The sequence below is a fragment of the Protopterus annectens genome, chromosome 4.part0, assembly GCF_019279795.1.
Source record: "Protopterus annectens isolate FY-2018-M chromosome 4.part0, PAN1.0, whole genome shotgun sequence".
In the NCBI taxonomy this organism is placed as follows: domain Eukaryota; kingdom Metazoa; phylum Chordata; order Ceratodontiformes; family Protopteridae; genus Protopterus; species Protopterus annectens.
In genome coordinates, this window is record NC_056733.1 from 252,103,991 (window position 1) to 252,129,664 (window position 25,674).

Below are 25,674 nucleotides of genomic sequence, written 5' to 3' on the forward strand. Positions count from 1 at the left end.
CTGGAGCCAGTCTAGCACCTATGGCAGACTAGATTAACACGGCATCTGGATCTGCAATGGGGTTTTTGTAGAGGAATTTGAGAGAGTCTTGGACTCTACAGAATTGATCAGTTCTTGGAGACAGGAGCTTGACAGTCTGTCTGCAGGAAAACTGCATCTAATACATGTGAAGTGCCCCCTACACTGCAGTAAAAGCTACCATCTTGGATGGCTCTAATCTCAGAAATTTTATAGCCCTTTTCTGTGAAGTGGCCTTACATTCTTGCCATCTGGCATACTCTCATAAGTGAGATAGTATTTCCAACGGACAAATCTAATGGTGGTGAATCAGAAGCCAGTGTCTTCATTGGCAGTGTCATAGGATAAAGGTGAAGATATATTGGATCTATAGATCAATTCTCCCTCTTAATGGAAGCCACCCAAAGTCTTTCGTAAGGTTAGACCAGTGACACACAAGGTTGGGGCAGACCAGGTTAAAAACGGAGAACTGCAGGAATCCTAGCATCAGGTGGTTCAAGTCTTGGGAAGTGGCATGGGGAGGGAGAAAGTAAGTACAGGCCCACCCAGTGGCAGAAAAATTCCGAGAGAAGCCTGCACCTCAGAGGCGGCCCTGGGTTCAACAGTATGTTTACAGATCTTGGACAACTTGGAGGGAAGGACAACCTGGGGCTTGGTCTTTTTAGTATGGCAGATGTCCTCTACAATAATGATCAAGGGCATACCTCCACCACTTGTTTAATAAACTGGTGTTTCTCAATGGATGCCTGATTGTCATAGACTGCAGGTGGCATCTGAGGTCCCTCAGTTCAGTGAGAGTGCTGCATACCAAATGAGTGGAGGGTGCATTGCCAAATGTATTGGCTGTAACAAATGCCACAATATGTGGCAAATGGATCTAATGTACTGGTGTACTCAGATCAGAGTCCCTTCTGGAGTCTTCTCCTCAGAGGGATCCTGTTTCTTCTTTCTATGCTTCTCTTTTAGCTTTTTTAGGGGAATGTTCACAATGCTAACCTGAGCATCAGGTGACGTGGCCAACGTCTCTACAAAGGATACTGTGTAATTTTTGCTCAGGTAGGCCATGACAGACTTCTATTTCATTTTTAGCGTTTTCTGCTTGAAGCCCTGAAAAGCTTCACAACTGGAAGTGTGGTCTAAGCCAAGACGGTATAAATTAAACGATTTTCACAATACGCATGTATAGAGTCTTTTGCGTGCACACTTGCTAAGCTTGATGGAAGCGATCATTACCTACACAGACATGTGGTTTAAACTCGGACATTTATCAAACCCAAAATTCACAACATAAACAAAAAAAAACTGTATGAAAATGATGAAACAGAGGTTCCTAATAAGTACTTAATCATATCTCTTTTTAAGATGAGGCCTGGACCAATGGACTAACAGAAGCTCAGTTCTGGCACATGAACTGCACATTCAGCATCATGGCAAGAAAGAACTGAGACAGTGCAGGTGGACATTACCTTTAAAATGGGCACGTGAATTTCCGAGGTGAAAGTGATGTCAGACCAGTTAAGGAGGAAAGGTGCTGAGCTTTGAAAGTTAACTTAGATGTCGCACCTCAACCTGTGTTAGAGTTTCCAAATGTGAAGACTGCAACAGTGAACCACATGAAAAACATCACAAAGATTCTAAAATCCAAAATCAAAAGCAAAAATCCATTGATGGAGCTCCCAAAATAAAATATGAAAATCCAACTGAGACACCCAAAAATAGTTTGTTAAAAAGCTGGGCACTAATCTTTTTTCAAGCAAACCCTAAGGGGATCTTTCAGTTAAAGGTTTTGCCTACAAAATCTGTCAGAAAGCTTGTCAAAAGTAACAAAACTGGTGGTCATAAGCAATCTTGGAAGTAAAAGAATGGAATAAGTCAAATAAAGATGACTTATAGATAATATGAAGAACAAATCTGCAAGTTAAAAAAAAATATCCTGGAAAAATTCCCCAATACAGTTCTTTGTTAAGCAAAAGACATCTGAAAATAAAATCTTCAATCAGAGCATTGTGGGTAGTAGGATAGGAGCTAGTAGCATGTGAAAGCTTTAGATGCTGAAATGTTTAAAACAGTTCTGCTGCTACTGAGACTGGAGCTTCTCAAACCTGATATACAATATAACAGACATTCAAAACAAACAACATTTTCCAAAAGGGTATAATCCATATCTGCACTTCGAATCAAGATGAAACCTTTCACACTACAAATGGAAAGCACATTTTCATAGTCTCACTATAGTCTGAAATGAACACAACCCATAAAGCTAGCCACACAACAGACACAAGTTGTAAAGTAAACTTCAGCCACCCCCCTGATAACATAACCCAACTATCCAGTGACCCAAGGTGGCTCAATCACTCTGCTTTTCTCTCATCACTTGGCCCCTGGGTCTACAACTAGGAGTACTACATTAAACATAAATTTGGTTTTAAGTTAAAACCCTTATTTAAAATCACTCTTCCACCTCTCTGATCCCCTTATTCCAAACAACACTTAATTTTTTCTAACTTTTCCTCTCCATTTAAAAAAAAAAACTTCCCTTAACTTATTGCTAATCCAAACCTTACTACTTGCATTTCATTTTTTAATTACACTCCTGCTCCAACTTTATACTCTTCTTCTTATACAATACAAACTAAATGTTAATATGATTTTAGTATATTTGTATACAATTATTTTCAAGTTTTACTTAATGCTCTTCCATCTCAGTGTTCAGTTTTAGTGTATGCTTAAGACCAGCCCTGCACTATTACATCTGTATTTTCTTGTACTGCTTGCTTTCTTCTGTGCAGTAACTCACAAGCAGACAAGGAATGTTAACAAACAAACTCACACTTACATGACAGTTCCAAAACAGTCAGAAAAACAAATGACTCATTCCACTCACTAATATCAGTACACTGCAATGATGATCAGTCTGACCACAACTTCTGAAAATAATTCCAGAAGAAAGATCCCTGGAGCATCCCAGTCAAGAGACATGCCAGAACCCAACAACTACCTTTAGTCCAACTAGTCAGGGTCAACTGCACAAACTGGCAAAGCACATAACTCCAGCCTCCAAAGCATCCCACAAAATGCGCAATCATCCACAATTCAAGGAGACAGAAGTCACCACCAGAGACAAATCAGAAACAAAATCAGTGAAATTAATCAATAGCCAAAAACATAACTAAAATTTGTTCAGTGGTGGTGCTGCGGTAGCTGTGTCGCCTCACAGTAAGACGATGTACGGTTCGACTCTCAGCTAGAGCGTCTTCTGCGTGGAGACATGCGTGAATGGGCGTACCTTCGTTGAAGGTTGTGCGTTAGGGCTGGCAACTCAGCACGTAAAAATCAACTGCCAATCATTAGCGGACCGGAGTTCCGCTGTGGCGACCCCTAACCGGGAAAAGCCGAAAGACGCAACAACAACTCAAAATTAAGAAAATGAACACCAGAACTGATGGCTTCTGATGCCATCAGACAAGGTCTAAGATCTCCAATAACATATGAAAAAATTGTGATATAAACCTATACATGTAATAGAAAAACGTCAAAGACGGCGGTTTCCCATGAAACAGAATGACAGTATCAGACACAGTTACATTTGTGTTAGTATAACAACTTATCCTTGTTCACTCTTCCTCTCTCCACTGCCTTTAGTTTTTTCCCTATACATTTTGACCTGCCATCATTTTTCTACAGTTGTGTGACAAGGTTTTCAATGAAAAACTTTATACGTAAAAAAATTAAAAACGCAATAAAAAATACTAACTTCCACAACTGATTCGCTGGAATCTTTTTTTTCTTCCTTAGTTACCACAGGTAGTACTCGACGAGGAGCCTTCTCTAATCTGGGCTGAAGCTCCTCTTCCTCCTCCTCTTCCTCCTCTTCAACACTATCCATCTCATCAGAAGTCCTTTTTCGTGAAAAAGCAGGTAGCTGTGAAAGGGAAAAGCATAAAATACCATCTGAAAAACAGAAGGCATACCAATACTTTTAATACTGTTCGATATGTACCCATGTACTGCTCAGGACAAATAGTACAGTTGTGTACGCTTACCATAAATGTAGATGTTCGAGTGTCTTCACTGTTGCAGTCATCACTGTAGGGTTCTTCCTGCCGGCAGGCAGCCCTCGGTCGGCCAGAATCCCAAAGTCTGGGTCCGGCGTCGGCTGTGCAGTCACCCTCCCGGACGTCAGTGCGCCAGGGGTATAAAGCTCCCAGCCAACGCCATGTTCTCCAGTTTTTCTTGTCCCAGATGTCAGATGGCCAAACGTAAAGGCTAAAAGTAAAACAAAAATGTAACATACAACAAACCCCATACCCTGTAGCAAATACACCTCAGAAGAAGGGTGAAGTAGGGAACCACACCAATAAAAGAATAAGAGGGGACAGGAGGGCGGGTAACCCAGACTGCAACAGTGAAGACACTCGAACATCTACATTTATGGTAAGTGTACACAACTGTACTATGTTCATCATGTTTCACTGTTGCAGTCATCACTGTAGGGTTGAATCCCAAAGCTGAGATAAAGGGTGGTGGTTATTGACTAGAAGGGGCGGCTAGAAGGCCCTGCAAGACTGCAGAAGCAAAGCCTGCCCTAGACTTCGAATAAAGAGGGAGATTATAGTGCTTAGAGAAAGTATGCACTGAACTCCAAGTTGCAGCTTCCAAAATATCTTTGGTAGGTACACCCCTGAGAAAGGCAGCTGAAGTAGCAGCAGCTCTGGTAGAGAGAGTCCTAATTTTTCCTGGGATTTGCTTTCCATGATGAGTAACAAAATCTGATTCCATGAGCAATCCATTTAGAAATGGTCTGTTCTGAAATAGCTTTGCCTTGGGAATTTGCTGCATAAGAAAAACAGTTCTGTTTTCCTGATATCCTTGGTTCTGTCCAGGTAAAAGTGAAGTTGCCTGTGCACGTCCAAAGAATGCAAGATTCCCCCCCCCCCCTTATTTTGTGGATTAGGGAAAAAAGTTGGCAGGTGAATATTTTGGTTTAAAGCCACTTTAGAAACCACTTTAGGCATGAAAGTAGGGTTAGTCCTCAAAGAAACCCTGTCTTGATGAAAAATAATGTAAGGTTCCACAGCCATGAGCGCTTGTAACTCCGAGACTCTCCTGGCTGAAGTTAAAGCCAGTAGGATAACAGTCTTCAATGATAAATACTTTATATCAGATGTGGCAGCAGGCTCAAAAGGAGGCAGAGTAAGTTTTTCCAGGACATAATTGAGGTCCCAGGCAGGAATGGGTGGTGTCTTAGGGGGCCTTAAATTCTTTGCTCCTCTGAGATATCGTTTCAGAAGTGGATGCGAAAAAATTGGAGGATCTGTACTGTAATGTGCAGAGATAGCTGAGGCATGTATTTTTATGGAGGGAAAAGATAAACCCTTATGCAACATATCTGTTAGGTAATGTAAAATCAATGGAATATTTGGAATGTGAGGATCTGATTCCTGAGCATGCATCCAGGTGGAAAATCTCTTCCATTTACCTTCATAAGACTTCCTAGTGCTAGGCCTTCTGGATTCTAAGATAACATCCATGACCCGTTTGGAAAGGGTAGGATTAATCATAGACCCTGAATATGCCAGACTGCCAGGCTGAGAGTTTTGATATGAGAGTGCAGAACCTGGCCCTGATGTTGAGAAAAAGATTTGGAATCTGAGGTAGAATCCAAGGAGGTTCCTGGGATAGATTTATCAGTGTTGAATACCAAAACTGTCGAGGCTAGTAAGATCAGCTTTGGTTTGTCCTGTTTTATTTTTTAACAACACCCTTGGTAGAAGAGGTAGTGGTGGAAAGGCATACCCAGAGAGGTTCCTCCAACTGAATGAGAGAGCATCCACGTTCCATGCTAGCTTGTGATATGTCCTTGTGCAAAAAGTCTGTAACTGGTAGTTGTGGGGAGATGCAAATAGATCTATGTCTGGGCAGCCCCAGGCTTCTGTAATCATCTTGAATATTTGGGTGTCTAGCATCCACTCGTGTGAGTCTGACAGGTTCCTGCTCAGGCTGTCTGCCAGAGTGTTTTGTTTCCCTGGCAGGAATTGAGCTTGTAGGTCCACTTTGCAAGCTAGTGCTGTGTTCCAGACAGTCATGGCTAGTCTGCAAAGGGGATAGGAGTGTGAACCCCCTTGCTTATGTACCACATAACTGTGGTGTTGTCTGTCCGTATCAGTAGCTGCCCTGGCTGTAAAAGATCCCTGAAAGCCAAGAGGGCATTCTGCACAGCTAACATCTCTTAAGTTGATATGTAGATGCTTCTGACCCTCTGTCCAAAAACCTTGCAGGCCTTTCCCCTGCAAGTGAGCTCCCCATGCATAATCCGAGGTGTCCGTGGTTATCACTTGGTAGGCTGGAGGTAGACTGAAGGCTTTCCCTTTGTTTTGAAGACATGCCATGGCCCACCAAAGGAATTCCTTTTGCAGGCAAGGCAAGACAGCAATCACTGTTTCCAGACTGTGACAATGTTGGGACCATACGCTTTTTAGGTACCATTGTATCTTCCTCATATGCAGTCTCACATATGGTATGAGTAGGATGCAGGAAGCCATGTAACCCAAAGCCTGCAGGAATTTCCTTGCAGTTAGCTGAGACATTAACACCAGGCTTTTGAAAGTTGAAGCCAGCTGTAGTTTTTCTGATGTCAGGAATGCCATCTGGGTTGTTGTGTTTAAAAGAGCACCCAGGAAAGTTATCTGTTGAGTGGGTGTCAAATTTGACTTTTTTTACGTTCACAGTGAATCCCAGGTACTTGAGTAGATTCTGAACAAATTCCAGGTGCTGGAGTAAAATGTCCTTGCTGTCTGCATGAATAAGGCAGTCGTCCAGATAAGGGTAAATTTGAATTCCCTTGAGTCTGCAGTAAGCCACTACTGGTGCCAGGCACTTGGTAAAGACCCTGGGCGCAGTAGACAAGCCAAAGGGCAGTGCAGAGAATTGGTAATGTTTCGAGCCTGCCTTGAACCCGAGGTATCTTCTGCATTCCTGTCTGATAGGAATGTGTAGGTAAGCCTCCTTTAAATCCAATATCAGCATCCATGCATTTTTGCTCAATATTGGAAGGAGCTGCTGCAGAGTAAGCATCTTGAACTTTGGTATCTCCAGGAAAGTATTTAAGACTGACAGATCCAGGATGGGTCTTCAAGTATTCTGCTTTCTGGGAACTAGAGTCTTAAATAAAAGCCTTGTCCCGTCTCTGAATTTGGAACCAGTTCTATGGCCCTCATAGCCATGAGGGACCTCACCTGTTTTAATGCCTCTGTCCATTGAGTTTTTGGTAGGTCTGGCCATCCGTTGGGTTTTGGTAAGGTGTGAAAGTGGAATTTGTAACCTCTTATAACTACATCCAGAACCCACTTGTCTTGGGTTATGCAAGTCCAATTTAGGTAAAAATGAGAAAGTTTTCCTCCCAGAGGAGCTTCCAGGAGAGAAGTTCCTGGAGCCATGCAGGGGGAGTCATTGAGCCCGTTTCCTATAAGGTTGAGACCTATCTTCTCCACCCCTGGGGGTGGAAGCACTCCACTGTCTAGGTCTATAAGAGGTCTGTGCTTGGGCCCTCCCTCTGGGGCGCCTATATCTAGCCCTCTGAGGCCTGTCCGAGCTGGGAAAGGACCAATTTTTAGCTGCCCAATTTCTTCTAAATCTAGGAGGCTGAACTTGTAAGAAATCCTTAACCGTTTGCATGGATTTTGCCTATTCCTCCATTTTCTTTATAACCTCTTCAGCCTTAGACCCAAACAAAACATTATGTTGAACAGGAGCATCCAGTAACTTTGCTTTCACTTGATCTGGCAAATTTTGTTCTTTTAACCAAGCATGCCTTCTAATGACCGTGCCAGTGGCAGCTGCCCTGCAAGAGGCCTCCAAAGCATCAAAACCACAGTGTAAGGTATGTTTCCCCACCTGCTCAGTAGCATGCATCAAATCATGTAATTCCTTATTGTCTGCACATGCAGAAAAGGTGTTCAGTTTTTGTTTCATAACAGACAAAAGATATTGCTGACATTGCAACATATGAAATTGACAATTTAAAGCCCTAATAGATAAAGTAGCAGAAGTGTACACTTTTTTGCCCCATCTCTCCAAAGCTCTAGAATCCTTATCTGACGGAATAGGGTTCTTAGCAGTGGCGGCCTTAACACCCTTAGGACTCTGAGAAATGGTTTCTGGATCAGCAGTAGGATTTTTATAAAGAAACTGGTGGGAGTCAGGGACTCTAATATCTATCAGGCTTAACAGGGGCCGGAGGAGTCAGGAGTTAAATTAGACTCAGAAAAGACATCATCCACAATATCCAAAACAGGAAGAATAGCCAGGGGTCTGTGTTGGGGAAGAAGGAAATCCCTAAGCCTTCTCTTAGATTCAGAGTACTCCTGTCCTTCCCAGTGAAAATGTTCCCTCATGTCATGTAAAGTTTCCCCAAAAGAATAATCCTCAGGAGGAGAAGCTGAAGGAATGGATTCCTCAGCATCAGAATCCTCATAAGGAGGGAAAGTATAATCCTGTTCAGAGGAAGACACAGAAGAGATAGATGCCTGATCAGAGGATTCATAATCCAATTCCTGTCTTGGCCTTTTGTCTGGAGGGGGATGTGAACCCCTAATCATAGTTAGCAAGTTCTCCGTCATCATAAGCATTTGTTTTTGAGATTTAGGTCCCGGATCAGAGGAGGCCTGGGCTTGAGTCTTTGTTTTAGAAGGAGTCTTTGCCTTTGTCTTTACCTGAAGCTGCGTAGGCCTGAAAACCCCCTCGGAAGCCGGTACCTGCACAGCGGCTCCGGACCCATCAGAGGGAGCAATATCCGAAGGTCCTGCACCTGGAGTATTCAAAGGCCTAGTTGGCTCCTCGTGGGAGTCCGTTTCGGCAAGCGGTTCTGTAATGGCTGACGACAGGGGCTGCAAAAGCGCCTCACTGACGACGGCCGAACCGGCAGCTGGCTCTGCTTGTAAACTGTCTGATTTGGACCTCGGAGGCCTATCCTTATCCTTGCGCCTTTTATGAACTCCGGTAGTCGGAAGTGTGTCCGACGACATGTTATAATTAAATCGCCTCCCAAAGTAATGAAAGGCAAAATCGTATCTCCGTTTAATAGTACGTTGATTAAATCTAGCACAAAACAGACAACTAGCTACGTTGTGGTCAGGGCCTAGACAAGGAATACAGTAAGAGTGAAAATCCTTATGAGGTATTTGCTTCCCACATGAAATACAATTATTAACTTTTTCTGACATCGGTCTGGAGCAAGGAAAAAAGTTTCCCTAACGGGGTACTTAGCTTTGAAAAGAAGATCATCTTCGGTATGAAGCACCAAAAAATAACAGGAGTCAGCCGACCGGCACTTACGAACTGCTTCCACTGCATGGCAAGAAAGACTGGAGAACATGGCGTCGGCTGGGAGCTTTATACCCCTGGCGCACTGACGTCAGGGAGGGTGACTGCACAGCGGATGCCGGACCCAGACTTTGAGATTCTGGCAGACCGAGGGCTGCCTGCCGGCAGGAAGAACCCTACAGTGATGACTGCAACAGTGAAACACGATGAACATCTATGTAAAATCTTAAATGAAATAAAGGGGTACCCTTCACAATGTATAAATTGTGCACAGAGTATACCATACTGCCAGGAACCCACAATCAGTTTCTCTTCAGTCTCAAGGTCACTTTCTATTTATACTACCTCTTGGACACTGCATAGTGCTTATGTACACCCCCCTCAATGAACGCAATCATCTCTGTTGTGAGAGGATCAATGCCCTAGATACTAAATATTTTTTTTTAATGATACTAAGATTCCTGACAGAGCTTCTGCTCAAGCATGACTATATAGATACTATGTTAGGGCCTTTAGGTACAAGCAGTTTTCAATGGATTTTACACATTAGGTCTAATTCTTCTGAACAACCAAAAGCACATTTTAGCGTCACCATGCCAATACGAGAGCTCACTGCCAACTATAGGGGAGAATCAATCACATAGGTGTTTATTCTTGAAGAATATGGAAACCTACAGCTTGCAAGCAATTTCCTTTAACTGAGTCTGTCAGAAAAAAAGACAATATAAACTACAGAAGAATCCTACATGAGGAACCTTCAAGATGGGGTAAGGGAGGAGATAAATTCATCCAAAATGAGGACTCTTCTAGGCAAGGTGTGGAAGAAGAGAATTCATATTCATCCAATTCAGATAAACTACTTAGCAAAGTCATCCTAACAAGTCCTCATAAGGCCTAAACAGCATGTCAAACAGACTGAATTAAATCCCTGTCACTATACTCGGTATCCTACAGACTACTAAGAGGTGACCTGTGTCTGGCATACAAGGTACCCTCTGACCCAATACACATTTATTGCACATCAGCGAGTCAAATGGCATCACAAATATTCTGTCTAGGCATCTAAACCTCTTCTGTATCATCAAAAGAATGGTTTGGCGAGACAGGTACATCTTCCAGAGGATACAGCTGCTCTAGGAATAGCCTCTAGATCCACATAAAACAGCGTCCATCCTTGCCCATATCAAGTGCAACTTGGATCCATGGATTGGAAAAGTACAGTTTTGTACCTACCATAAATGTAGATGTTCGAGGATCCACATTGCTGCAGTCCTAACTATTGGGTAGTCCGCTGTCCAGTCGGCCCGAATACCAAAGTATATGGCTGACGTCGGTCAAGGCGCATTAGACTGACGTCAGTACGTCAGGGTACTAATGCGCATGACCGACGTCATATCCTCAGTCTTTTCTTGCCCCAGATGTCAGAAGACCCTAAAAAGACAAGGCCAATACCAAAAACTCCAAACATACCTGCACCAAAAATATGTACAATATATACAAAAGTACCAGAATATAACCTCACCTACACAACCACCCCTAAACACAGAGAGGAAGGAGGGAGGCTAAATTGGACTGCAGCAATGTGGATCCTCGAACATCTACATTTATGGTAGGTACAAAACTGTACTATGTTCTTCATTCCACATTGCTGCAGTCCTAACTATTGGGTAGAATCCCAAAGCAGAGGTAAGGGAGGCTGGCAAATCATAAGGAAACAGGAGCTGACAACATGCCTTGCAAAATAGCTGTGGCAAAACCAGCCCTAGACTTAGAGTAGAGAGGAAGGTGATAATGCTTAGAGAAAGTATGCACTGAACTCCAAGTAGCTGCCTCCAAAATATCCTTAGTTGCCACCCCTTAGAAATGCTGTTGAAGTGGCAGTAGCCCTAGTGGAATGAGGCCTAATCCCAGCTGGAATCTCCTTGCCATGATGGGAATAACAAAATGCAATGCAAAACCCAATCCACCTAGAAATAGTTTGTTTTGACACAGGCTTGCCCTGCGAACTCAAAGCAAAAGAAACAAACAACTGCTGAGACTGCCTAAAATCCTTAGTCCTGCTTAAATAATAACGCAATTGCCTGTGTACATCTAAAGTGTGCAAAATCTTTTCCCCTTTATTTTGGGGATCTGCATAAAAAGTAGGCAAATGAATAGTTTGGTTTAAAGCCACACTAGAAACCACCTTAGGCATAAAGGAAGGATTAGTACGTAATGATACCCTATCCTTATGAAAAATCAAAAAAAAAGCTCAACCGCCATAAGGGCCTGCAACTCAGAAACCCTTCTTGCAGAAGTAATGGCCAACAAAAAAGCAGTCTTCCATGACAAGTATTTCAAGTCAGCAGTAGCCGTGAGGCTCAAAAGGTTGTACAGTAAGTTGCTCCAACACAAAGTTGAGACCCCAAGCAGGAGTAGAAGCTCTACGTGGGGTCTTATATTCTTTGCCCCTCTAAGAAATTGCTTGAACAAAGGATGCGAAAACAATGGTGGATCACAATCATAGTGAGCTGAAATTGCTGCAGCATGAATCTTAATGGAAGAGAAAGACAAACCTTTGTCCAATAACTCAGTAAGATATTGAAGAGCCACACTCAAATTAGGCTCAGAAATCTCCAAATTGTTTGCTGCACTCCAAAATAAAAATCTCTTCCATTTTTCTGAGTACACCTTCCTTGTACTAGGTCTTCTGGCTTCCATAATCACATTTAAAACTTGTTGAGGAAGTTGAGACCTGCTGTGTTTCAAAACAGAATATGCCAGGCTGTTAGATGAAGAGAGTGGAGCTTGACATTGAGCAGGTGACCGTCCCTCTGAGACAACAGGTGTGGAATCAAAGGTAAAGGCCATGGAGGTTTCCTTACCAGACTCCTCAGTAATGGGTACCAGTGTTGCCGAGGCCAATCTGGAGCTATTAAAATCATCCTTGGCTTGTCTTGTCTGACCCTTAGGAGCACCTTTGGGAGAAGAGGCAGAGGTGGAAAGGCATACACATGAAGATTTTTCCAACTGAAAGAAAGAGCATCCACTTTCCAAGCTGTGTGATGAAACCTCTTTGTGCAAAACTTTGGCAGCTGGTGGTTTAGTGGAGAAGCGAACAGATCTATGTCTGGAGTTCCCCATGACACTGTCAATTTGTGAAATACATGAAGATCCAGTTTCCACTGGTGGGGATCCATGATTTGTCTGCTTAACACATCTGCTAAGGAGTTCTGTGCTCCTGGCAGAAACCTTGCCTGAAGAGTTAGTTGCAAGCTGAGCGCAGTCTCCCATAAAATCATTGCTTGCCTGCACAACGGTAAGAATGTGTTCCCCTTGTTTGTTGATGTACCACATGACAGTTGTGTTGTCTGTTAGAATCAACACCTGCCCTGGAAGAAGTAACTTCTTGAAAGCCATTAATGCAAACTGGACTGCTAACATCTCTTTCATGTTGATATGTAGATGCTGTAGTCTGGCAGGCCACTTGTCTTGTATCCACTTTCCATTTAGATGAGCTCCCCAAGCAATGTCTGAGGCATCTGTCGTTAGAATCTGACTCACCTCTGGCCGGGTCACAGAGAGTCCCTTGTTTAGGTGACATTCCTGAGCTCACCACAAAAATTCCTTTTGAATGCAAGGTATTATTTGAATGACAGTGTCCAATTCCTGGCAGTGCTGTGTCCATACATTTTTGAGATACCATTGCAGCTTCCTCATATGCAGTTTGGCATTGGGAAGCACCAGAATACAAGATGCCATGAACCCTAAGGCTTGAAGGACTGTCCTTGCAGTCAGCCCGGACTGAAGAGATAGGTGATGGAAGTAACTGGAAAGATTCTTTTGTTTGTCCGGGGTTAAAAGGCCATCTGGGCTGCTGTATTCAGTCTCACACCCAGAAAGCACATGTCTTGAGAGGGTACTAGACTGGACTTTATTTCGTTCACAGAATACCCTAGGCATCTTAGCACTGCTATCACATATTCCAAATGCTGTAAAAGGTCTTCCTTTTCTTGAGCCAGAATCAGGCAGTCGTCCAAGTAAGGATAGATTTGAATTCCTTTTAGTCTGAAGTAAGCTATCACTGGAGCCAGAACCTTTGTGAATACTCTGGGCAGTAGATAAGCCAAAGGGCAATGCAGAGAACTGATAATGAGAATTTCCAGCTCGAAAACGCAGATACTTCCTGCAACTTAGTCTGATAGGCACATGAAGGTAAGCTTCCTTGAGATCTAAAGTTACCATCCAGTGATCTTTGCCCAGCAGAGGTAAAAGCTGTTGTAACGTCAACATTTTGAACTTGGGAATGTCCAGATAAGTGTTGAGGATAGATAAATCCAAAATTGGTCTCCACGTGTTCCCCTTCTTCGGTACTAGGAACAGGCGAGAATAAAATCCTAGGCCCCTTTCTGGCACAGGAACTGGCTGAATGGCCCCTATTTGGAGCAACAGAGAAATTTGCTTGTGAGCCTCTTGTCTTTGTAGAGGAGGAATGTCTGGCATGCCTTTGAAAGGAGGCAAGGTATGGAAATAAAACCTGTAACCGTGGTGAATGATATCCAGAACCCATCTGTCTTGGGTAATTAAATCCCAATTTTCTTTGAAAAGAGACAGCCTTCCTCCCAAAGGTGCTGCCAGGCGAGAATGTACTGGCAGCTGAAAAGGCAGGTCATTGGGTCTGTTTGAAAGGACTGACCCCTGCCCTCACCAGAAGTCTGAGCAGGTGAACTCCTGTTCTAGGCCTAAAAGAACCTTGAGCTCTGCCCCTACCACGTCTAGACCTACCCCTAGACTGGGAATCATAAGCAGGATATGTCCATCCCTTAGTAGGCCAATTTCTACTAAACTTTGGAGGCTGCACCTGCAAAAAATCCTTAACAGTTTGCATAGACTTAGCCTTGTCCTCCATTTTCTTTAAAACTGCTTCCACAGGCGAACCAAACAACACATCAGACTGTAAAGGAGCATCCAAAATCCTTGTCTTAACATGCTCAGCTAAATTCTGATCTCTCAACCAGGCGTGCCTACGAAGAACAGAACCAGTGGCAGCCACCCTCGAGGAGGCCTGCACAGCATCAAAACCACACTGCAAGGAATGCTTACCCACCTGTTCAGACACATGAACTAAATCCTGCAGCCAGAGCATCCACCTTAGACTTCAATTGTGAAAGGAGATAATTCTGATATTTTAACATGTGAAACTGACAATTCAACGCCCTCATGGCTAAAGTGGAAGAAGTATACACTTTCTTTCCCCATCTATCCAAAGCCCTTGCCTCTTTATCAGGAGGAACAGGATTTTTAACAACAGAAGCCTTCACACCTTTAGGCCCCTGAGAGACAGTTTGCGGGTCTGCCCTAGGACTCTTAAAAGATACTTATGAGCCTCAGGCACCCTATAGTACCTATCCGGTTTAACTGGGGCAGGAGGCAAAGAATCAGGATTCAGGGAAGCCTCTGCAAAAACATCTTCTACCACATTCAGAACAGGAGGTATAGCTAAAGGCCTATGCTGGGGTAAAACAAGAATTCCCTAAGCCTCTTCCTGGAATCAGAGAAATCTTGACCTTCCCATTTAAAATGCTCCCTCATGGAATGCAGAGTCTCTGAAAATGAAAAATCCTCAGGAGGCGAAGCTGAAGGAGTAGAATCATCCACATCAGAATCAGAATAAGGAGGATACTCCTGCAAGTCTTCAGCCGAAGACTCAGAAGCCTCCGAACATTGCTCAAAACTCTCAAACTCAGGTTCCACCCTAGGCCTCTTATCAGGAGGGGGCATAGAACCTCTAATCATAGTAATCAAATCCTCTGCCATTTTTAGCATATGCTTCTTAGGCAAAGACCCTGACACACTCGGAGAAACCCCACTGAAGCTAAACTAGGCCTGCCTCTTAAAGAAGCCTTGGAAACAGAAGGGAGGCCCTAACCACCTTAGGAAGAGGGGAAGAACAGCCACCTGAGAAGCCCCTTCAGCCTGGCCTACTTCCTGAGAGGACACATCCTGTAACAGTAAAGTCTCTCCCTGAGACTCCAAAGAAACTCCTGGCAAAACCTCCGGCTCCACTGAGCCTTCTAAAGAACCGACGTCCGGGACTGTCGGTTCCTCCACTCTAGGCTTTGCTGCTTTGTCCTTGCGCTTTTGGCGAAGCGGGCCGGAGCATCCGACGGCATTTTATAATTACAACGCTTCCCAAAACTAACCTGGCACAGTCTAACCTTCTCTTAATAGTGCGTTTGTTAAATCTAGCACAAGAGCGGCATCCAACAACGTCGTGCTCAGGCCCTAAACAAGGTATACACAAAGTATGGTAATCCCTATGAGGTATCTGTTTCCCACAAGAAATACAGTTATTCACTTTTTCTGACATCCGTTAAATACTGAGGCAAGAAAAAAACAAAATATTCCCCAACGGGGTACTTAGCCAACTTTGATTCGGTCTGAAACTCTGACTTCAGAAACTTTCAGAACGCCAACCTGCACTCGCAAAACTGCTTCTGCATCGGACCATGCGGCAAAAAAGACTGAGGATATGACGTCGGTCATGCGCATTAGTACCCTGACGTACTGACGTCAGTCTAATGCGCCTTGACCGACGTCAGCCATATACTTTGGTATTCGGGCCGACTGGACAGCGGACTACCCAATAGTTAGGACTGCAGCAATGTGGAATGAAGAACATCAAAAAATTTACTCCAGGACTGCTCCCTGTACAACAGAAGCAGCTCCAAAATGTTTTATTGCATGTACGGATGTATGGGTTCCCTCAGCTTATCTATGGCATGATCCCAGTTATTCTCGTTAGGGGTAATAGATAATTATTGATCATGGGATAGGCTAGGCCAATCTCTTCTCTAACCAAATGAGCCAGGTTAATTTGAGTACAAAATGAGAAAATGGCTAGGCTTAAAATGGCCTGCAAAAGCTAGCCTAGTACTTATCTATGAACCTTATAAAGGGATCTTTAACAGTGCTTCGATGAGGACAGTGCATCAAATGTCAAATAGCCAGTACCATGGTGTAGAGGAATAAAGTCTTGACTAAGGGCCAGGTGACATAGCTTCGATTAGCAGTTTGGGCATCTGAGGACCTTGCAAAAGGACAGACATACCCACACACAGGAAAGTTAAAGTCATGCTGTCTGTTTGGATGAGTACAGAACACTGAAGCAAAAATGAGTAGAAAGCTTGTAACGTAAGGACCACACTGATGTAAACAGTTTGAAATATCTGGACTAGAAATCCCAAGTTCCATAAGAGGGAGATCAAATGACCAAAATCCTGAAGTTACACATACTAATTCCAATATTGCCATTTCTCGCAATACTCCCCTTTCTCCAAGGTATGGCAATCTCGATGTTGGCATAAATTCAGGGAGTGAAGACCCCCCCCCCCCCATCGGCATTTAAAAAAAGGTTTAAAGGAGAAGAGTGATGTCTGACATTCACTCATCTGTATTTCTTTTTTTTTTTTGCATGTTGCGACTTGGAACTGAAAGTCTTAGTATTTCAACAATGAGCTCAACTCTGACCGACATGTAGCACAGATTCCTGAAAAGATCAAAACCTTGTGCCTTTATGCCCTGACAACTAGAGGAATGTCATCTTCTCCAGAGCCAAAAAGGTTTTGCCCACTTGGGTATCCAAAATACACTTTAAAAAGTTATACAATGGTTAGGGGAATTCTGAGAACTTGGGCTATTTCTTTGTGATGTCCAGAATCAAATCTAGTGTCTGAATAAGGGCTGTGTTTTGTGATGTCCAGCATCAAACAAAATCCAGTGTCTGAATAAGTCTGCATGGATAAAGATTAGTTGTGCAAGAGCTTACCATAACGATAATGTCCTCCTTTTCTCGGTCGCAATATTGTTTACAAGAGGGAGTTGCCTGCCCAGGTGACCCGACATCGGCCAGCATATGTAAGTCTTTTACTACGTAAGCTGCTATCAGAAGTAGACCACAAACACGATACATGTGCACATCATCCTCATAGCTGAAGATAGCTGAAGCCCCAAGCGGAGAGACACTCCACGGTATAGTCAATACATCCAAGAACAGAAGGAAGTGGGGAAGGAGTATGGAAAAGAATACTGCAACCAAGAAGAGGACATCTATTGTTACGGTAATTTCTTACACAACTAATCTATGTGCTTCCATTCAACTGTTGCAGTATTCTCAACATGGAGGGAGAATACCAAAGCTCATGCAGAAAAGAAGGTGGAGGTAGATGAAGAATCTTCCAGGAAGCCATGAAGGATGATCCTGGCAAACCCAGCCCTGGACCTAGAGATGGAATTCAGCTTGTAGTGCTAGGTAAAGGTGTGAACAGAGATTCAAACTGTTGCTTCTAGGATAGAGTTAGTGTCTAGTCCCTTGAGGAAAGTCCCTGAGAAAGACACTGCTCTTGCAGAGTGGGCCTTCGTTGAGCAGGGAAGGGATTTTCCATGGGAGGAATAGCAGAAAGTGATGGATTTGGAGATCCAACTGGAAATGGCCTGTATACACAATGGCAATCCCAGAGCACTGGGATGGAAGGACACAAACATTTGGTCCAACTTCTTAAAAGGTTTAGTTTTGTGAAGGTAAAATCTGAGTTGTCTATGCACATCAAGTGTGTGTAGGATTCGCTCACTGTTCTTTTAGGGAGGGGAAAAAAGGTTGGCAAGTGAATGGCCTGGTTTAAAGACAACTTATTAACAACCCTGGGAAAGAACAAAAGGTTGGTGCAGAGAGAAACCCTGTCTTTGTGGTAGCACAAAGTTAAGATCTTGGGGGGGGGGGGGGGTCTGGTGGCACAGCTCTCTCCTGGGAGGTCTAATGTGGAGGATGCCTTTGAGAAACTCTTCAGCCTCAAATCTGGAAGCTAAAGGAGGTGAAAGGGGCAGATATGCAAAGATAGCTGACAAATGTGTTTTTATAGAAGAGTAAGCTAAGCCAGCACTGAGCAATTCACACAGACATGAAAGAACCAGAGGGAGATCCACTGTTAGCAGGTCCAGGTTTCTAGCAAGACACCAGAAAGAAAATCTATTTCATTTGGAGAGGTAAGATTTCCTTGTGTTGGGTTTTCTGGCCTCCTGTAGGACCTGAAGCACGTCCTCAGAGAAAAGCAGTCTGAAGGGAATTAGGGCTCTATCACCCAGAAGGTCAGCTGGAGAGTTTCTAGGTGTGAGAGAATGAGGAAGCCTTTGTTTAGATTCATAGATTATTACTAGGCTAACTGCTCTCATGGACTACTTTAAGCCTAGCCAATTACCCCCTGTGAGAATCAAACCCTGCACCTTGCATTTCTAAGGTAAGCACCTTAACCATTATGCCACCCTCCCACCACTTGTGTGAGTAAGTACACTCTGTGGGGTAACTTGCGATGACTGCCCATAGCTAGGTGCAGAAGGGTGAACCAGTGCTGCCCTGGCCAGTAGTGAGTCACCAGCAAGATTTTTTGTTTATCCTGTTGAACTTTCAGCAGGACTTTCGGAATGAGAGGTAGGGGAGGGAATATATAAAGAAACTTCTCCTTCCATGAAACTGATAGGCCATCCACTTTCCATGCCTGAGGATGTGGTGCTCTGACAAAAATTTTGGAAGCGGTCTGTTCAGAGGGGAGGCAAACAAGTCTATTTGAGGAATGTCTCATCGGTGTACTATGTCCAGGAACACATCCTTGTGAAGCATCCATTCATGGGCCTGTGTTGTGCATTTGCTCAGTTTGTCTGCCACAGATTTCTGACTGGAAGGGATGTAGATCACCTGAAGAGAAATTTGAAGTTGGTGTGCTAGTTCCAAAATTGTAAGGCTAATCTGCACAGGAGGTAGGATCTTGTCCCCTCCTGCTTGTTTACATACCACAGAACTGTCACGTTGTCTGTGTAGATCTGCAGCCATACTGGGCTGAGATGATGTTGGAAAGCCTGAATAGCTAGAATCAATGCCTTCATCTGCTTTACATTTATGTGGTCCTTTCCCCTGATAGGGGGTCCATTGTCCTTGAACAGTGTGTGGGTGCAGCGCTGCTCCCACCTGTATCCAAACCATCTGTGTAAAAGTCCTGAGTTGGGGACAATGGGTGAATGGGGAGACCTGGGTTTGTGGATATTTGTTGTATCCATCGCAGGAGCTCTTTCTTGAGGCAAGGAAGGAGTGGGATAAGAAATTCTAGTGGGTGGGCATGCTGTGGCCACACACATTTCAGGAATCATAAAATGTCCTCATGTGGAGCCTTGCCAGGGGTAGCATAGGGATGGTGGAAGCCATCAGTCCTAAGATTCTCAGAAATTGTCTTGCTGACAACTGTTTTACGGTGAGGCTATCTGAAAGGGTTTGGCAGAGCTCCTGAGCTTTTTGGGGTGGGAGAGAGACCATCATTTTGTCTGTTTGGAATCTGCACCCCAGAAAGAGATTATGTTGACATGGGACAAGATTAGATTTGTTGCTGAAGTTGACTGTGAATCCTAGGCGTCGTAGGATGGTAATGGCTGAGTGGAGCTTGCTCGCCAGTTCCTCTGAGGAGTTGGCCTGGATCAGGAGGTCATCCAATCAAGGAAAGATCTGGATGCCTTGGAGTCTGCAGAAGACAACCACTGGAGCAAAACATTTTGTGAAAACTCTTAGAGCTGTAGAAAGACCAAAAGGCAAGGCCGAGAATTGAAAGTGCCAGGATCCCACAGAGAAACGTAGAAATTTCCTGAATTTGGGATGAATGAAAATATGTAGGTAGACATCCTTGATGTCTATACATGCTAGGAAGGCATGTGGGAGGATCAGGGCAAGAGGGTCTGCAGAGTTAGCATTCTGAAAGATGGTACCTTTAAAAAAAGAGTTGAGAAAGAAAGATCTATGATAAGTCTCCACCGCCCTTCATTTCTGGGAACCAGAAACATGAGAATAAAAACCTGTTCCTTTTGAGGAGTGGGCACTTATTGTACTGTACTCTGTTCTAACAGGTTTTCCAATACCCGGGGGAAAGAGGAATCGGATCTGCTGGAGTTTAGGGGAAACACCTAAAAGAAGGCAACGCAAGTCAAACCATAAAGTATCAATGTTTGATGATGTGCAGGACCCAGGCATCTTGAGTTATGGATTCATAACCTGGAAGGGACAGGCATAGGGAGAGGGGGTACTGCACGGTAGACCTGAGGAGTCAGGAAGAAGAGCCTGTTCTATCAGGAAAGGGCTGCTTAGCTGCATAAGAAGCAGCTGAGGATGCTGAAAAGTGATGCAGTTTCTTGCTCCCCTTGGAGAGCTTGGGTTGGGGGGGTGCAGGACTGCCTGTAGACGAAGACTTGTTTTTCCCTGGTTCCTGTAAAATTTAGTAACTGGAGAGACCCGAATATGTTTGAGGTTTTTTAATTCCTTACTCTTTTCCTGTAGAATTAAAGAGCTAAGCTAATGGTTTACCAAATAAGCCAGAGTTAACCAGAGGGGCATCCATGAGCTGTGCCTTGATGTCCTCAGGAAGGGGTTGAAGCGCCAACCAAGCAAACCTTCTTAATGCGGAGGATGAAGCTGCAGCTCTGGAGGTAGCCTCATCTGCATCATAACTGCGCTTGATAGTGTTGGGCCACCTGGGAGGATGTAGCAATAAGGGAAGATGCCAAAGCTTTACTGTCCGAGTCTGGCATGTCAGATACTATTTTGGACAACTGAGCCCTGAGTTCCATGGAATACTTCATCATGTGGGTTTGATAGTTCAAAGCAAACTACATAGTAAAGAATGGGAATTCTGGGAACAATATATGCAGAGAAGGAATGAGGTTTGAGAGACAGGATTTGAATGAGCCATATAATGCTTAACTGACAATGACTAGATAGATAAGTGATATATGTTTGCAACTACAGTCGTTTCAGTGTTGTCTGTGATGTATAATATTTGCAACTAAAGTGGTGTCAATGTTGTTTGCTTTTCATTTATATAAATGTAAGACTATGTCATACGTGATCATTTAATAGACATTTATTGGGGGGGGGGGGGGATCTTGAAGACTAAAGTAGCTGAGGTGTAGATTTTCTTCCGCAAGCTGTCTACTGCCTTGTCCATGGGAGAAGAGAAGTGGAAGGAATGGTAATCTAGGCCTTACCGAGGCTACAGAGATGACAGAGTGGGTCTGTCATAGGAGGTTTAAAAAGGAAATTACAGTCCTGAGGCACTTTATAACATCTATCTGGCTTCTTAGGGGCTGGGGGCTGCGAGTCAGGGTATACATAGGAATGTGGAGGCAAAGGTATCCAGAAAGGCAGGGATGACCGGAGGGATAGCTGAAAGGCTAGGGGGTCTCTACCTGGAGGAAGTCATAGTATCTCTTTTATGCCTCTGACATTTGAGAGCTGTCCCATTTAAAATGGTCTCTCACTTCTGAAAAAGTGTTTCCCCAAAAGAAATCTCTTCCAAAAGGGGAGTCCATTCCATTAGAGACCTCCTCTGGGGATGCACAGTCCAAAGGGAAAGGAATTTGAGAGGAGTAGGCTAAAGAATCACTGTCCTCATCAGAGGAAGAATCCTCCTCTGAAGTAGCTTGAGGCTTGACCCTTTTTTGGGGGAGGAGGGTCAAGAGAGAGGAGGGGGAAGGGACCCAGAGGAAAGCCTCAAGGCCATGAAGGCCTTCAAGAAACCCGGGCAAAATCTTGCCACTCATTCTGAGGGTCTGGAGGGGGAAGGCATGATTAGTTTTCTGCTGTTTTTTTTTTTTTTTTTTAGCAGCAAGAGTATCCGTCTGATGAAAACGGGGTACCGGACGAAGGACTACACTCTAGCAAATCCGAGTCGACATCCTCCATCACTACAATCTGGGTGATTCCTTTGGGGCCTTCCGACAAGATAAGTCTTGGTTCCCCCTTGACATTAGGACCCAATGTCTAAGTAGCCTCTCTGGACGTGCTGGCGTCTGGATCTAATGCGGACTGTAAAACTGGTGCTGCTTGGGGATCAGACTCTGGAACAGAGTGTATCTCCAGGCTATCATGCGCCTCAGGAGAGATGCAGCTTCGGCTTCAGGCCTAGGTCTATTGGCCTTCCGCTTGGTAGGCTTGATCGTTGGTCCCAAGGAACCTTCCATCGCAGTTTTAGCTAAAATTTTCAGGTGCTGTTTCTCTAAATAAATTGCGAGGGACAAAAGTCGGCTATGAAGGGTTTTGGGCACGAACGACTGACAAATCAAACAGTTTTTATGATCATAGTGGAGCCTCGAGACAAAAAAAAGCACTGGGAGTGGCTATCCTTGTGTGGACTCTGTCTTCCATGATCACACTTCCACTTATTGGATGACATTAACTCTCAAACAAGAACAAACAGTAGCAAAACACAGTTTCCCCAACAGGGCACTTATCTTTAATAAAGAAAGCGATTACGGCAGCAGTGTGTGACATCCGGGACTGGTGATCTGACTGGCGGCAAACAGTTCTAAGGATGGTGTGTTCACAAGTCACTTTTATGGCCTACAATCGATAGCAGCTTACGTCGGACGTGCAGAGCACCACAAGGTAGTAAAAGACTTTGGTATACTGGCCGACGTTGGATCGCCTGGGCAAGCAACTCCCTCATGTAAAGAATACTGAACAACACATGAATAGAATGACATCAAATCATGCAAAGGTACAGGTGGAAGCCAAATTGCAAACATCTCGACCCCTTGTAGCCTCTTGTGAGCTGCTGCTGCTACTGCCATGTGTTAAACACCCAGACAGCTGTGGCGAGACTGAAGACATCCAAAGCAAAAGTGCAGGAAATTCCTGTTGCTGGCATGAAGAAAGGCATTCCGGACATCCAAATATGTCTAGTATACACATGATAAGCACGGGGGAGGACTATTTTCATCATGACTTTCAAATTATTTGCTTCAGCACGAACACTTTAAAGACCAACAAGATCCAAAATAAGCTTGAGAATCAGAATCTTTTCGTGTTCCCTAAAGTACATTTGTGTAGACAACTTACCAACATATTAGATGTCAAACTGTGTCACTGCTTCAGTCAAAAAGTACAACTGTGTACACTTACCATAAATGTAGATGTTCAAGTGTATTCACTGTTGCAGTCATCAAGTTTGGACTATCTGCCTGCAGGTAGCCCTCAGCCGACCTGAACACCAGAGTCTTCAGATTTCTGCGTCGGATGCTGTCGCTTCTTCCATGACATCAGGTCGTCAGGGGTATACAAAACATGCAGCTGACGCCATTACATCAGTTTTTCTTGCCCCAGATGTCAGCTGCCCCCACAATAGGAAGCAATTATATGGTATGGAACATCCCCAGCAAAAAGCAAATACACATGATATAATATATGCCAAACAAGAAGGAAATAAAAGTCAAGAGAAGTCAGGGGACTGGAGGGAGGGTAACCAAGACTGCAACAGCGAATACACTCGAACATCTACATTTATGGTAAGTGTACACAACTGTGCTATGTTCATGTTTCACTGTCGCAGTAATCACATTTGGGTTAATTCCCAAAGTTAAGGAAGGGTGGAGGTAGTTAAAGAGCATTAGGGCAAGCAATCGGGCCCTGTAAGACTGCTGTGGCAAATCCAGCTCTGGATTTAGAAAACATAGGCAGGTGGTAATGCTTGGTGAAAGTATGCACAGAGCTCCAGGTAGCAGCTTCCAGGATGTCCTTGGTAGGGACTCCTCTGAGAAATGCCGCAGAGGTAGATGCAGGCCTGGTGTGGAATGTGATCTTATCCCTTGTGGGGTACGTTTTCCATGGTGCTTGTAGCAGAAATGAATGCAATGGGCTATCCATTTGGAAATGGTTTGCTTTGAAATGGCCTTCCCCTGTGCCCCTGCAGCAAAGCTAACTAGCAGCTGGTCAGATTTTCTGAGAGGCTTAGTCCTGTCCAAATAGAATCTAAGCCGTCTGTGCACATCCAGAGAATGCAGTATCTTTTCCCCTTTATTTTGAGTATTAGGGAAAAAAAAGTAGGCAAAATAATGGACTGGTTTAGAACCACACTAGACACCACCTTGGGCATAAAGAATGGATTAGTCCTTAGGGAAACCCTGTCTGCACGTAAGAAAATGAAGGGTTCCGCTGCCATGAGAGCCTACAGTTCAGACACTCTTCTTGCTGAAAGGCTAGAAGTAAGGCTGTTTTCCAAGAAAAGAATTTCAACTCTGCTGTAGCAGCTGGTTCAAAGGGGGGAAGAGTGAGTTTTTCCAATACAAAGTAAAAGTCCCAGGCTGGAATAGGAGCTCTCCTGTGGGGTCTTAAATTTTTGGCCCCTCTAAGGAATTGTTTCAACAGGGGATGAGAGAAGAGGGGTGGCTCAGTATTATAATGTGCTGAAATGGCAGAGGCATGAATCTTAATAGGAGAGAAAGATAGAGCCTTGTGGAGCATTTCTGTTAAATAATCTAGAATATGAGGTAAGCTGGGCACCGTTGTGCCCATCCTCTGAGCCCGGCTCCAGGAACAGTATCTTTTCCACTTTTCTGAATAGGACTTTCTTAGTACTGGGCCTCCTTGACTCAAGAATGACATCCAGCACCTATTTACTGAGGGTTGTTAGAGGTGACCTCAGGGAATTAGCCAGGCTACAAGGTTTAAAGCTAAGGGTGCAGAATCTGGCCCACCTACTGGGACAGCAGGGAAGGGGTCTGAGGCAGGTGCCATGGTTGTAGCACTGTCAGACTGCATAAAAGGGGGTACCAGTGCTGGCGTGGCCAGTATGGTGCAATCAGTAGTGTCCTTGGCTTGTCCTGTTTGATCTCTAGTAGTATCTTGGAGAGGAGAGGGAAAGGCATAAACTGTTAGGTTTTTCCAGGTGAAGGACAGGGCATCCACTTTCCAAGCTCGCTTGTGGGGAGTCCTTGTGCAGAATCTGTCCAATTGGTAGATCTGGGGGGAGGCAAACAGGTCTATCTCTGGGCTCCCCCATTTGTTTCTCAACATGTTGAATATCTTTGGTTCCAGTTTCCACTCGTGTGGGTCCATGAGACTTCTGCTTAGGTCGTCTGCCAGTGTACTTAGCTTTCCTGGCAGGAATTGAGCCTGTAGGTGCACTTGGTAGCTCAAGGCTGTGTTCCACCTGCCTGTGTTTCTAGTCTGCAGAGAGGGTATGAGTGGGTCCCCCCTGCTTGTTTATGTACCACATAACAGTGGTGTTTGTCCATCTTTACCAATAATTGTCCTAGAAGAATGTGGTCCTTGAAGGCTGTCAGAGCATTCTGTACAGAAAACAATTCTTTTTGATTGATATGCAGGTGCATTTGATTTGGGTTCCATTTGCCTTGAATGCATTGCCTTGCCAAGTGAGCCCCCCCCCATGCATAGTCTGATGCGTCTGTTGTTAGGGTTTGGGCAGCAGGGGGTACAGTGAATTGCAGTCCCTTGTTTTGGTGGCATGCCTCTGCCCACCAAAGGAACTC

The 25,674-nt window shown here is 44.2% G+C and overlaps 1 protein-coding gene across 1 annotated transcript in view; it reads right to left on the reverse strand.

Annotated features, from left to right (window-relative positions):
• MORC2 (MORC family CW-type zinc finger 2) overlaps nucleotides 1–25,674 on the reverse strand; it is a 1,452,408-nt gene that overhangs the window by 335,910 nt on the left and 1,090,824 nt on the right. Inside the window, exon 20 of the mRNA XM_044068246.1 lies at nucleotides 3,773–3,940. Coding sequence (XP_043924181.1) covers nucleotides 3,773–3,940 — 168 coding nt within the window. The remainder of the gene's footprint in view (nucleotides 1–3,772; nucleotides 3,941–25,674) is intronic.